The sequence below is a fragment of the Lepisma saccharinum genome, chromosome 11, assembly GCF_977018435.1.
Source record: "Lepisma saccharinum chromosome 11, izLepSacc3.1, whole genome shotgun sequence".
Taxonomy (NCBI): domain Eukaryota; kingdom Metazoa; phylum Arthropoda; class Insecta; order Zygentoma; family Lepismatidae; genus Lepisma; species Lepisma saccharinum.
The window spans coordinates 28,259,375-28,274,063 of record NC_139239.1 but is presented as its reverse complement, the minus strand read 5'-3'; the positions used below and the strand labels follow the sequence as shown (position 1 = coordinate 28,274,063).

Genomic DNA, 14,689 nt, shown 5'->3' with positions numbered 1-14,689 from the left:
TTTACCAAAATAACACAATTCAATCTGTTCAGGAAAGATTTTTAGTTACATTTTCGACACACAAAGTGTGTGTTCTCAACTTCTATCTGTTTATTTCACAAGTTTAGGCTTATTTTTACCAAAATAACACAATTCAATCTGTTCAGGAAAGACTTTTAGTTATATTTTCGACACACTAAGTGTGTGTTTTCAATGTCTATATGTTTATTAGGCTTATTATTACTCAAATAACACAATTTCATCTGTTCAGGCAACATTTTTTATTAAAATTTGGACTCACAAAGACATTTTTTCAATTTTTAATTTATTATTTTACAACTTTATGTTAATTTTTTACCAAAATAACACTATTTATACTATTCAGGCAACATTTTTTATTAAATTTTGGACTCACAAAGATATTTTTACAACTTTTTAACTTATTATTTTACAATTTTATACATATTTTTACCTAAATAACACTATTTATACTATTAAGGAAAGACTTTTAGTTATATTTTCGACACAAAGTGTGTGTTCTCAATTTTTAGCTGTTTATTTTACAAGTTTATTATAATATTTACTCAAATAACACGATTTGAACGTGTTTTCTATTACATTTTGGACACACACACACGCACACACACACAGAGAGAAAGAGAGAGAGAGATATTTTTTTCCAAGTTTACAGGATTATTCTCTAGTTTACTCTAATAACACAATGTAGATGTGGTTTGAATTAAATTTTGTACACATGAAGTGTGTTTCGTCAAGTTTTACCCTTTTATTTTACAAGTTTAGGCTTAATATTACTCAAATAACACAATTTAATCCAGTCAGGAAGGATTTGTTATTATATTTTGGATGCACAAAGAGATGTTTTCAACTTTTTTACTGATTTTTTCCAGGATATGTAACAACCTTTTTTCTTAGATCTTAGCAAACAACCTAAGTCAAATTCAAGCAGCAAAAGGAATACACAGAAACCAACATGGCATCCAGAAAGAGAAATCAATAGTCACACCCATAGCACAGTTTAAAAAGCTACATAGCTGAAACCTTAGAGAAACTTAAAACTGCAAACACAATAAATCTAGATTCTTCCGAGGCATAGGATAGAGTAAAAAACATGGCTTGCTTATGGACAAACTCAACAACATAGGAATAAGATAGACAAGCAATCCTTTTTTCAGTAGAAAATTCCAATTACTCAAGTAAGCTACATGATACGTAGTACATAAGAAGAGCAAATTAACATCATCAGCAGTAAACCATCATGCAACTTCTACCTGCTGAAACAACTAAGTGAGTCTAATTTATCAGAAAAATGCCTACATTACAGATTAATTACTACCAGAATACTAAGGCTTCAAAAGTGAACACTAAGAATAATGTTCAGACAAGTATAGAGCATCTTGCAAAGGATTATTACTCCCTACATCTACAAGTCAATGACAATTATTCTAAATACTACGAACTTGGACAAAATATAGTCAAATACACAACACAAGAAGGAAAATAATTACAAGTAAAACAGCAGACACTCAATATCTCAAAACAATCCGGTAAAAATATTCTACAACAAACTGCCTCATTACATAAAACTGCTAAATCTCCAAAACATATACAAATACAATCAATAAAAACTACTTGAAATGGGAAAACTGTCTACAGTCTCACAGAGTTGATGTGAAATAACAGCAAAACTTAGAAGCATGAACAGTCAATAGTGCTCAATTTGCATACAGTTCACATGCAAACTCTCATGAAAAGGTTGAAAACAGTCTCCCAGCTCAGTTCTCATCTATACTTGGACAACAACATCCTGCAAGAAATTCTCAGAAATCCTACCTTTCCTACCCTTGCTTAAATAGCTAAAGTGCAATCTTCATACTAAAATATTGAAAAAAGGCATATCTATTTACATAAAAGTGTGTACACATGTGTTTGTCTGCGTGTACTCTTAGATAAATTGATAAAAAAAGCAATATAGTTATAAATCAAAGACTATACCTAATAATATTAATTTCAAAATAAGCTGATAGAAAAAGATATAATAACTACAGTATAAGCTTTTAATTTTTGTTAATTACAAAAAAATAAAAGTTAAATACAGTAAATAAACCTGGTCCCTTACATTGAAAAAAGGAACATAAATTGAGAGTATTTGAAAATAAGATCCTTAGGAAAATATTTGGGCTTAAAACAGATGAGGAGACAGATGAGTGGAGAAGGTTACATAATTTAGAAGTACATAATTTGTATTCATGTCCAGATATTATTAGAATGATTAAATCAAGAAGACTTAGGTGTGTAGATCATGTGGTACGAATGGGAGAGGAAAGAAGAGTATACAGAATTCTTGTTGGGAAACCTGATGGTAAAAGATCAATAGGAAGACCAAAACAAAGATGGAGGGATAATTTAGAGATGGACCTAAATGAAATTGGTAGGGAAGGAAAGGAGTATATAGATCTTCCTCAGGACAGGGACAGATGAAAGGCATGTGTTGCTGCAGCCATGAACATTCGGGTTTAAGAAGGCTAGAGAGTTAGTTAGTTATACATTAAATAAGCATAATATTTGGATTGTAAATAGAGAATATAACAAATGTACAATGCATTGTGCGAAAACTGTCAACTTTGCATTATAAGCAGAAAATTAAACCAGTTTGCCCTAGAAATACATTTTAAAAATAGCCCAAAATAGCATGCGTAATAGAAAATTAAGAAAACTTTCTGATGCATAAAAGTACTGACTAGTGCTGAATGAATCAATTACTGTAAAATATTATTCTCTGATTCAAGTAATTTAACTGTAAACATTATCTTTTGTGTGTAAAATATAATTGTTAGTTGAACTGATAAGTACAAATATTAACTTTATACGCCTTCATACACTCTAAATAACATAACTTTGATATATAAATTAGTAACAATTTGTTAAGATTAACTTAAACTGTAGAATTGTTTTCTTAAATAAATATAAAGTAGTAAAAATACTAAACAAATAATTCCTTCTTTTCCTATTTAAAGGATGCCAAACAGTGTAAACCAGTTGTTAGTGGCTAAATAACATAAAATTTGAATTAAATACTAGTACATTTTGTCAAATTATAAATAAAATATACCTATTTCTTTGGTATTTGTACTAAAGTGAAGAAAATGTTACTAAAACTTGGCTAGTACAGTAAATCTGAGAGTTTTAGCTTTATTTGTCCGTAACTGTATATAATTGTAACTTGTTAATCTCTTCAAACACAATCTTTACCTCAATTTTGGAAGCTAGCTGAACTTTAGCGTTTCGAATTACATATAGTGAAGGCCTCAGTCTGTAAAAATTTGGAAATGTTGTCTCTTTCTCTGTCGAACCAGACCAAAAGTGTTCTCAAGTGTTTCAATATATTTATTAACATAACTAACTTTTCAAGAAAAGAATACCTTGTGCCCAGATAGCTTAGTTGGTATAGCGTTAGGCTTTTAACCTATCTGTCCAGGGTTCGAGTCCCTGTCTGGGCGATAACAATTTTTAATTTTTGTCATCGGATCTTTTGCAGAATGGATATAAAATATGTTTACAGTCTAACAGATTATTATTTATCTAAAATTTTGCAAATAAGCTTTTAAGTTTCTCAAATATCAGCATCTTTTGTAATAGAAACGTTCTGGTGGTAAAACCTACACCTACTGTAATATCTCTGTGGTATTAACTTACATGCAGCCCATAACTTTTGGGACTGTTTCTCCTCCGTTACATTTCCTCGCCATTTACCCTTAGCGTCGCGATTAGCCTCAGAAGCACAAAAAGCGAAATCTTATATTTGTTCTTTTTATATCTCTGAAACCACCTATACTATAGAACTACATTTAATGAATTTTGCAGTTTTCCTGTTTGATCTGTTAAATAAACCTGTCAATAAAAATATACTTGCATAGAAAAATCTGTTTTTCAGATACTTTAATCGGGTAATCTGTTTTTGCGTACTTCCTCAGAAATATACACAATCATAGTTTTTTACAACCATGTTTTTTACTCTATCCTATGCCTCGGAAGAATCTAGATTTATTGTGTTTGCAGTTTTATGTTTCTCTAAGGTTTCAGCTATGTAGCTTTTTAAACTGTGCTATGGGTGTGACTATTGATTTCTCTTTCTGGATGCCATGTTGGTTTCTGTGTATTCCTTTTGCTGCTTGAATTTGACTTAGGTTGTTTGCTAAGATCTAAGAAAAAAGGTTGTTACATACCCTGGAAAAAATCAGTAAAAAAGTTGAAAACATCTCTTTGTGCATCCAAAATATAATAACAAATCCTTCCTGACTGGATTAAATTGTGTTATTTGAGTAATATTAAGCCTAAACTTGTAAAATAAAAGGGTAAAACTTGACGAAACACACTTCATGTGTACAAAATTTAATTCAAACCACATCTACATTGTGTTATTAGAGTAAACTAGAGAATAATCCTGTAAACTTGGAAAAAAAATATCTCTCTCTCTCTCTCTCTCTCTGTGTGTGTGCGTGTGTGTGTGTCCAAAATGTAATAGAAAACACGTTCAAATCGTGTTATTTGAGTAAATATTATAATAAACTTGTAAAATAAACAGCTAAAAATTGAGAACACACACTTTGTGTGTCGAAAATATAACTAAAAGTCTTTCCTTAATAGTATAAATAGTGTTATTTAGGTAAAAATATGTATAAAATTGTAAAATAATAAGTTAAAAAGTTGTAAAAATATCTTTGTGAGTCCAAAATTTAATAAAAAATGTTGCCTGAATAGTATAAATAGTGTTATTTTGGTAAAAAATTAACATAAAGTTGTAAAATAATAAATTAAAAATTGAAAAAATGTCTTTGTGAGTCCAAAATTTAATAAAAAATGTTGCCTGAACAGATGAAATTGTGTTATTTGAGTAATAATAAGCCTAATAAACATATAGACATTGAAAACACACACTTAGTGTGTCGAAAATATAACTAAAAGTCTTTCCTGAACAGATTGAATTGTGTTATTTTGGTAAAAATAAGCCTAAACTTGTGAAATAAACAGATAGAAGTTGAGAACACACACTTTGTGTGTCGAAAATGTAACTAAAAATCTTTCCTGAACAGATTGAATTGTGTTATTTTGGTAAAAATAAAAATAAGCTGTGAAAATGTTTGACATAAAGTCAAAGTTTGGTAAAAAATAAACTCAATAATATGTTAAATAGCACACAGTAACATACATTTATTACCTAAATCAATAATCAAAGGGTCCTAGGTTCGATACCCCGTGATAAATGCAAATAGTGAAAACTGTAGGCCCAGTCCCTGATAGCTCTCCCTTCTTCCTAGTACAGATTAAAACCCTTACGCTTCGTTCTCCTTGTTCAAATTAAAGTTCTCGCTCCAATCTAATTAGGTATCCAAAAATCCTTTTTTCTTGTGTTCTCGGTAACCTTGGCTTACTTAGACAGAAACCTGTTCTGACATGCAAGCGTTCTAGCCTAAAACCTGCGCAAAAGCGTCCTGTGCTTTGGGGCAACCCTGAGCGGAATATTAATTGGCGGCGGAAACCGGTTCTACAAGCGACGCATAGCTTCAGAGATTTGACCATTGCTGCGCATTCCCAGACATCCTTTGTTGTCTGGTTCAATCCCTCCCCTGCCCTACAGTATTGCATAGCGTTCCCCTGTTCTTGCGTTCTAGTTAACCTTGGAAAAACCGGTTCTGAAAACCTACCGACGCGTTCTCTGATTGGTCAATCGGGTTCTTTCTTTGTTCTGGCGTTCTGACGTCATTTGACCTTGACCGCACATCCCCCAAATTCCTTTCTCGTCTACCCTCAGCGCGGAGTTCACCGTCTCGTGTTTCAAACCACCGTCTTTAATACAATAATAACATACATTATTACATACATTGTACACTATAGGCCTAACCATTTATTACAGTTACATATCGCGGGTTCGAGTACCGGGACCGTCTTCTTTCGTACCATTACCACCTTTCATAGCGGTTCATAAACCATAAACTCTTATTTTCAATACTATAAACATTAATATTAACATTTTATACATTACATACTTTGCAGTAATGAATATAAAACCATATGCATAGCGTTTAGTACCTCTAATTACTTTCTATATACATATTTTTCATAAAATAAATAATTATATATTCATAAAAAGTTATAAACATGCAAATACATAAATGTAAAGTATTCTAAGTACATGCAAATTAGTTCTAAGTACGTGCAAATTAGTTCTAAGTACGTGCAAATTAATTAACACCCGTGCAAATTAATTGCGAATATTAAATAGCAACATCCACTGGCGTACATCCCTACTACTGACAAGGAACTTCTTGAGAGTTAAGCCTTCCTCGGCATGGGTTTTCATTGTGAGCAGGAACAGCCCAACATCATACAGTACTGACGTTACACATTCATTGCCATAAAAAGACTTCATTCTCTGATGAATGTCAATTGGGGACACTCGGTCACCACGAGCAGTTTCAGGTGCACCGACATAGTATGGTTACATGCTGCCATTTTCCTCACTCTAGTTCATCAATCCCTGGTGATAGAAGTTTGAAACTTGGAATGGAGAAGGGGGAACGTCTGAAGAGTACAATGCATGGTTGCTCAAAATCCAAAATGTCTTTAAACCGTCACAAAAAATAGGAGGCATTATTTTTCAGCCTGCCCTCGTACCTTGGTAAATATGCGTTTCCGGACATATGTTGATATGAACTTTTTTGTTCCTTTACTTATCAGGAATCACCTCCTGAAGTTTGTCCCTATAGTTTCTGTTCACCCTGTATATATATATATATATATATATAGCCTATACTATAATTTTGGGAGTTCTCTGCTTTCACCGATTTCAACTCCCTTCGTTGAATTACACATACGCGCAACCAGAAAAAAACATGTGGTGTAGTGTAAAAATCATAATTTTTTTATTATCGACCCGTGGCAGTAAGGGATGAACCACTTGCTTAATAAAAATTGCCCATTGATCTAACAATTATAAGTATCTTTAATTTCATATTTTTATTAAAGCGACCAATAATATATTTACATATACAGCGCTGTTTGGTACATATAATTATATATATACTCGCATTACAACAACGAGTGCTATGTTACGTTATCCATTGGAGAATATTGTTCTACCAAAGTGTGTACTTTACCTTCTTTGTAAAAGTAATGCATGTAATTCTTCAGCTCTTGCAGGATTTATGCACAATTTTCCAACTGGGTAAGGGGAGGGGGTGTAAGTTCGTATTTAGGGTAAATTTTGTAGCCAAAATTACCAAACATTGAGTCTTCTGAAAAGTTGTAGATATTTGATTAATTTAATTAATTAATTTTACTTCGCTTTTGTGCCACTTTTGGCTAATTGCAAAGATGAGGATGAGTGATGATGTGATGAAATTGATGAACAAACACCCATGCCCAGGTCTGGATTCGAACCCGGACCCCGGGCGTCGTAGCGCGATGTGCTCCGCTACGGGAACCGCAATTGTAGGAATGTGTAGGACATCTTCACTCATCTGGTAGGTCGAGCAGCAAAGTCTCCCCATTATACTATAATAAATAATTGTAATATTAAACTTGGAATATTGATTGAGTTGGTGTTCTAAGTCCATTTTATGCACAGTAAGGCTAATCTGAATTGGACCTACAGTTTAAAGTGGGATCCGAACCAATATGTGCCTCAACCAAACCCCTTGATTACAAGGCGACGACGCTACAACTGCGCCATCGAGGAGGCCTCTAAACTTGGAAATGAATTGGTTTATTTTCATTATATAAAATGTATTATTGTATAATAACAATTATATCAATGATATTATCAGAGGCGTCCGGTCGTCGGGAGATGCGGCGATGACCAAGCAGAATAATAAAAATATTGAATTTTATATATTTTTGAGAAGCAGTAAAAATAATGTGAGAATTCTCGCATATTTGTGCGAAATAAGCCAAGCGACAGCATGAAACAGCTCGAAATACGCAAGAGATTCACTAATCTTAGCGCAACGAAATGATTCCCCAGTACTACCCCTCGCGCCGAACTTTCCCGCCAAGTTTCCTATTGAAGGCAATGGTGTTCGTGTTGGCCCAGCTCATCGCAGAATGGTGCGAATCTCTCTGGTCTGTGCCGGTGCCGAGAACAGCCAGGTCCAACGACCTGTACTTTCCCCCACTCTTGAAGTTCTGGGGCATAACAGACCCTTTTTTCAGCCATCATCCCCATGTTTACAGCAACGTCAGGGTTTGTCTGGAGTCATCAAGATACTTCCGAGTGTCCAGTGGCGTGCTCAAGGAGGGGTGGTGAGGATCATAATACTGCTTAGGCTGAATATTCTTTGAAAAAAAAAGAAAAAAGAAAAGGTAGGAAGAGATGGCAAAATGAGGGCTTACTACTAAAAGGGACACTTCCACCCCCCCCCCCCCCCAACACACACACTTCGAAAATCCTGGGCACACCACTCGAATGTCTGCTATTTCCACTTGTTAAGAGAAAAAGCACACATTGAACGATATGAATCTGCTTTTCGTTATCAAAGCAACAATTGACGGCGAACCATGAAGGTTCTTCTTACCTTTAAACGTGACAATTGAGGTGTTTGCATTTCAGTTTCCATCATATTTAACAATTCTCGTCGTATCGGATAGAATTATGTGTCTTTTGTAGTCGTAGGTCTGTGGTATGAGCTTTTACATTGAATTAGCAGTGACCTGGGCGTTTATCGCAGAGAAATATTGTTGAAAGATCGACCCTGACGTTTGGCAAATCTTGCGATGACTACGTAAAAATTTCACGCTTCGCCATTGGATATTATTAATGCTACTAACCAATCCTGTCAATGGCCGGCCCCTGTGGCGGAGTGGATGCCAGGGGTTCCGGGTTCGAGTCCCGGGTAAGGCATGGGTATTTGTGTTTGTCCAGATGATAAGAAACTGAGAAACTGTAAGAATTGAAAAGTATAAAAGTGAGAAAAAGTGCGAATGGTGGTGGATACCTCCGTGTAGGGGGTATTTCGTTAAAAAAAAAAAAGAAAGAGTGGTTAGCACATCGCGCCACGACGCTAGGGGTCCCGGGTTCGAATCCTGGCCTGGGCATGGATATTTGTGAGTGTCCATTCATCAATTTCATCATATCATCACTCATCCCCATCTTCGCAAATTAGCCAAAAGTTGCACAAAAAGCGAAGTCAAATAAATCAAATCAAATCAAATCAATCCTGTCAATGGCCTGACCCTTTAGAAAAATTTCTAATCGACGCCCATGGGAAAGTTGCAAATTGAATGTCGTTCATCGTTCCTTTGCATTTGGATGAGGCACTTTGTCAGAAAAGGTTGAGAACAATTGCATATGTTCCGAATTAGCCAAGAACCTTTGGCTTTGAAAGTCAAGTCACGGAGTTCTTATATTTTGTTCGTAATTTGTTTACAAAATGTCAGGTATTCTGAAGAGGTAATAATAATAAGAGAAGTATGATTTTGCCGAGGAAAATGAGATACGCGCAGTTCTCTGGGGCCCCTCTGCCACATTTGGCTAATCGCGAAGATGAGGATGAATGACGATAAAATGAAATTGATGAAGGGACAGTCACAAAGACACACGGACAGCACACAACACAAGAGGTTTATACTGATGTGGGTCCAGTGGTGCCAGAGCCTCGTTAGTATCAATCATGATCCACTGCCACAAAGCATAAAATTAATTCGGCATATATTTTACTTTGTAGGATACCGATGTTAGCAGTCCAGAAGGCAAGCAATCATCTAGTGACCGTCAGGCACCGGAATCACCGCCTGTTCATCCACCTGTGGCAACAGGCAACAAGAAGCGTAAACACAACACGTGTGATGATGAGTCTTTGAAGCTCCCGTGCAAGCAACGTACTTCACCTGGTTCTGGAAGTGGGGAAGACGAATTTGATACCTTCGGGAAGATGGTTGCTTCCAAACTTAGAAAAATGAGTAAGTTTGCCGACATGCAACGCATTATATCCGAAAAACTTATTTCTGATGCCTTGTTTTTCGGGGAATTACAATATTTGGCCCCTGACTCATCAATAAACATTTCAAAGAGCAACAACGAACTTGCTGAACGTACAGAGAATGAAGAACAACGGTGCACTTGTCAATCTAGATGAACACGATTCAACTTGTGACTGCATAAGTTGGGCTATTACAGTTCTTCCCTCAAGTTTATGATGACATTGGATATTGTATATATTGAAATTCTTTGAAATTGTCCATATTATTACAGCTGCCATTATTTATAAATGATAAACTTGTTCCATAAGTGGTATACTCGAAGTTCTTAACTTTTTCGACATTTCGACATTAATAACGATTATACCAAATTAGGAACTAGTTTATCATTTATAAATATTGTAAAAAAATATTTTGTTTATTTAACGTTACATTTCTATCTATTTAGATAAATTTAATTCGGTGTGGTATTTGAAAAATTAATTTCCAGTGTGTGTCTGGGGGGACAGAGTGTCTTGTGTCTGTTTATATATATAATGTTTATTTATTTGACATCACAGTTGTTATTTTGGGGGTAAATGCTCTTTGAAACCAAAGTTCTCTTGTTAGGTATTGGGAGCCTGAAAAAGACAGCAGTCTCCTTTCTACCTGTAGCATAGTAGTAAAGTAATTGGTTCAAATGATGTTCAGAATAAGTGATACTATTGAAAGCTTACATCACATCCACACATAGCACTAAAAATAATACATTATTTGTCATGTAACCAGCTAAGCTGATGAATTTAATTAATAAGACATTGTTTTCCACAGACATGTATAAATTCATCGACTTGTATCAAAAATTTTGATGTAGAAAAATATATGAATTTTTAATTTCATACTTCCCAACATACCTCTTGCATATCATAATGTTCCAATTTTTTTCTCAACTGTTTTTAATTCATGTATTGTGTGTGTCTTTACGTTTACCCAAGGAAGGATATCTCGTCTCCAACCCTAATTTTATGCATTTAGTGCAAAAATGTTTTGCGTAACAAATTTTTACAAGATTGTGGAATTACATTGAATTTTCTTATCTCCAAATTATTTTATTTGACTGTATGGTGCAATTATTCGTAAATTCATGCACTGCTTCTAAGGTCATTTCAATTTGAGGTTGTGTAAGATCGAGGAGTGATTAATGATGTACCAGAATCAAAATAACCATAAATAAACCTGTGTGAAACATTTTAGGGGGTGTGAAAATTCGGGTATGTTAGTGTATGACGGAGCATAAATGACTGAGCTTACCTTTCGTTGCCACATCCAATACACGGGGAGCAGGTATGTCAATTTGCGAGAGGGCAAAAAATGACACCTAAACTTCGTACCAGCTAACTGTAGACCAGGCGAAAGAGAACAAGTCTCTGCGCAAGTAGTGACACGAGATGACTCAAGCTAGGATGAGAACTTTAAAGTATTGGCTTCAGCTAGCAAGGGAGGGTAACACGACACTTAAGGGTCAATGTCTGATAATGCAAGTAAGAGAAGAAAATACACGGAATTGGGCGAGGGATATAAAAAACATGTTGAACTCTATTGGGATGGGGTGGGTTTGGGAAGCAGGAGGGAGGGTAGATACATCAGTTGAAAATCAAATTAGAGGGAGACTTATGGACATAGACAGACAAGAAATACTAGCCGACTGTCAGACGAAGACTTCACTAAGAGATCATTTGAAATCAAGGGATTGGGGGAAAGCAAGATACATAAACTTGGTAGGCAAAAAAGAAAGGGGAGGGATAGCATGGTTCAGACTGGGGGGTTGGAAACAAGTAAAAATTAAGAATGAAGCAGGGGAAACTATATGCTCTTTGTGCGGGGAGGGAGAGACGGGCGAGCATCTGCTCTCTGCCTGCCCCTCTACGCGTGATTTACGAGACAAGTGGGTTGAGAACGTAACAGAGAGGGAAATAATGGAAGTGGTAGAAGACAGAAGAGGAATCATAAGTGAGGTAGTGCAACGAGTGGGAAGATATTTGTGGGAAGTGAGGGAGCGACGAGGAAAGGCGTTAGCGGACAGCGATAAGAACGAAGAAACCGCACAAAGTGAACCGAGCGTGTAATACGTGTACTGTGGGTCGAGCAGTGTGCAATGTATATGTGTTTTGCTTTGTTTTGTTCTGTTTTGTTTTTCACATTATTCAACAAAGAAATTCAAATTCAAGTAAGTCTCCAGACAGGAGGCCGAATGAACCGGACACACAACTTTATTTGCATGTGCAATATTTCGATTGTTAAAATATACTAATTATGTTTAAAATTTTTTCTTTTGTATCTGATCAACTGCTAAGAGTTATTTGTATACTAACGTAAAGAAGGTACAATATTAATACATGACTTTGAGGGAAGAGAAAGTGTGTGTAATGTAAAATTAATGTAGTGCGTACAGCGTACAGCTCGCACAAGGAAAATGTAAATAAATACAATACAATACACACACACCAATGAACAGTGAGAGAAACGGGATTGTGTAATGGGCGACGGGAGTTACCCGATTACCGCCTTCGCTATGCAGCGTTGCAAACTTTTGAAAAGGATAATACCGAACGCACATGGCAAACGGACCATATTTTTGTATCCAAGTCCGTACAATTGGTGTAAGAATTTCTTAGGGAAATATTAGGGATAAAACTGCAAGAGCAAATTTTGACAAGCCGTGCATTTAGCGTACGGAATAAGGTCTGGACCGTACGTCCGTACATGTACGGTTGGCAACGCTGCGCTTTCACCACTGGATTTTCCTCCTCCTTCTCTGCCGATATGCACGGTCCTGCTCTACAGTTAGCTGGGATAGGGTATAAACCTTGAATAGCTCATTGATATTACTTGCTTGGCCTGCTGAAGGGCTCGTGTAAGTTACCATGTTTGCATCAAACGTACGATTGGCCACAACCACTTAGTGGCGAGAACTGTACCATATGAAACCTTATTTTATTGGAGCAAGGGTGCACGAGTTCCAGGTAGATTACGTCTGGTTAGTGCGCAGTCGTCTTCCTTGCAACTGACCAGAAGCTCAAGACTTCAATGTTTAATGGAAGACCTGTGCTGAGTGAGCTTCACGAGCAACTTGAGATAACCGGCTGGTTTCTCTCCTTCATGTTTGCTTCGACACTTCCGCCACAAGTCCTCCTGAGAAAGTGGAACAGCAGACCCTGTCATTTGCTGCAAAGGAAACCGACACATTTTCCTCTCCATGCGTAACGATTTGTTCGTTTTACCATCTCCTGTGTGGCCAAGGAATTCAAATATTGCTCTCTCCTGAATAACGAATGCAATAGTGTTTTCGAGCTCGCCTTGCCCCGTTCTCTGTCATGTCTCAGTATGTAAACTTCAGACTTGTTCTCGTCACAGTCTCCTAGCCTCATCCTTCAAAAACACCCCCATATTATATCATGCGAAATTGAACGTAGTTTCAGTCAATATAAATGTCTTTGGGGACAATAGGTGTAGATTAATGTTTCAGCTCTCGAAATAAAGTTTGTTAATTCATTGTTTTGGTAACAAAAAACAAAGCACATTTTGTATTTTAATTTTGCCTCACAGTCAAGGATATGTTCAATTACCGCCAGTGAGAGAAATGTATATGGGTTGGCCCGTTAAGAACCTTTTTTATCTGTAAAGTGTTTCAATTCGGTCCAAGAACCTTTTTTTCCGGATCATATTAAATAGGGTCCAAGTTCCGTATTGAAATGAAACAATACGTATCTTGGACCGAATTTAAATTGTGCGACAAAAAGGTTCGGTCGTGTTGCGGAACCCATTAGAATTAATTTTGTATCAGAATTAATATCATGTCACCCTAGTTTGGTAATCCAGCGGTTGATAACAAAAATAAATAATTTTGTGTTTTAAGTTTGCATTAGAATTAATGTCATGTAAGTCTAATTCATTTTGTTTAGCTAGGTGAACCGCTTGCTTAATGCAAATTGCTATTTTTAACAATTGTAAGTCCATATTTCTATTAAAATAGATAAATATATGTTTACATATACAACACTTTCAGCATATACAGGGTGAGTCATAAGTCTCCATACAAATGGTGAAAACGGTGACTAAATGTTTATTTTTCCTTTTCAGGCAGGTGAACCAATGAAAAAGATATGCCACTAATGAAGGAAGAACGGATTGACATCATTGTGTTGGCTTGGAGTGGTACCACCCGTCATATAGCACGTACATTCAATGCAACCCACAGAACCCAGATAACCCGTGACACCGTGGCACCTGCGTTACCCTCCTTTCATCTGTTGCTGTCTTTGGTCTTCCAGGCCTGCTTTCGTCGGCGACGGGACCTGTCCTTCTGAATTTCTTGATAAGTTTGGCCACGGTGTCATGGGTTATCTGCGTTCTGTGGGTTGCATTGAATGTACGTGCTACATGATGGGTGATACCACTCCCAGCCAACAGAACGATGTCATTCCGTTCTTCCTTCGTTAGTGGCATCTCTTTTTCATTGGTTCACCTGCCTGAAAAGGAAAAATAAACATTAGTCACCATTTTCACCATTTGTATGGAGACTTATGACTCACCCTGTATATCCTTTTCCTGCTAATAACACCGCAATGCAGAATGACTGAATTTCGTTTTTCGTTCAATGATGTCCAAATGGCGTTCTGTTCACCCGTCTCAGATTTCATATTACATCTCTATTAAGCATGTCGTGACTTGAATTACC

At 36.1% G+C, this 14,689-nt stretch overlaps 1 protein-coding gene across 1 annotated transcript in view; it reads left to right on the top strand.

Moving 5' to 3' along the window:
- LOC145994980 (uncharacterized) overlaps positions 1–14,099 on the top strand; it is a 49,729-nt gene extending 35,630 nt beyond the window's left edge. The window contains exons 3-4 of the mRNA XM_083131513.1: positions 9,720–9,954; positions 14,092–14,099. Of these exons, the coding sequence (XP_082987639.1) occupies positions 9,720–9,954; positions 14,092–14,099 (243 nt within the window). The remainder of the gene's footprint in view (positions 1–9,719; positions 9,955–14,091) is intronic.
- Positions 14,100–14,689: the final 590 nt, after the last annotated feature.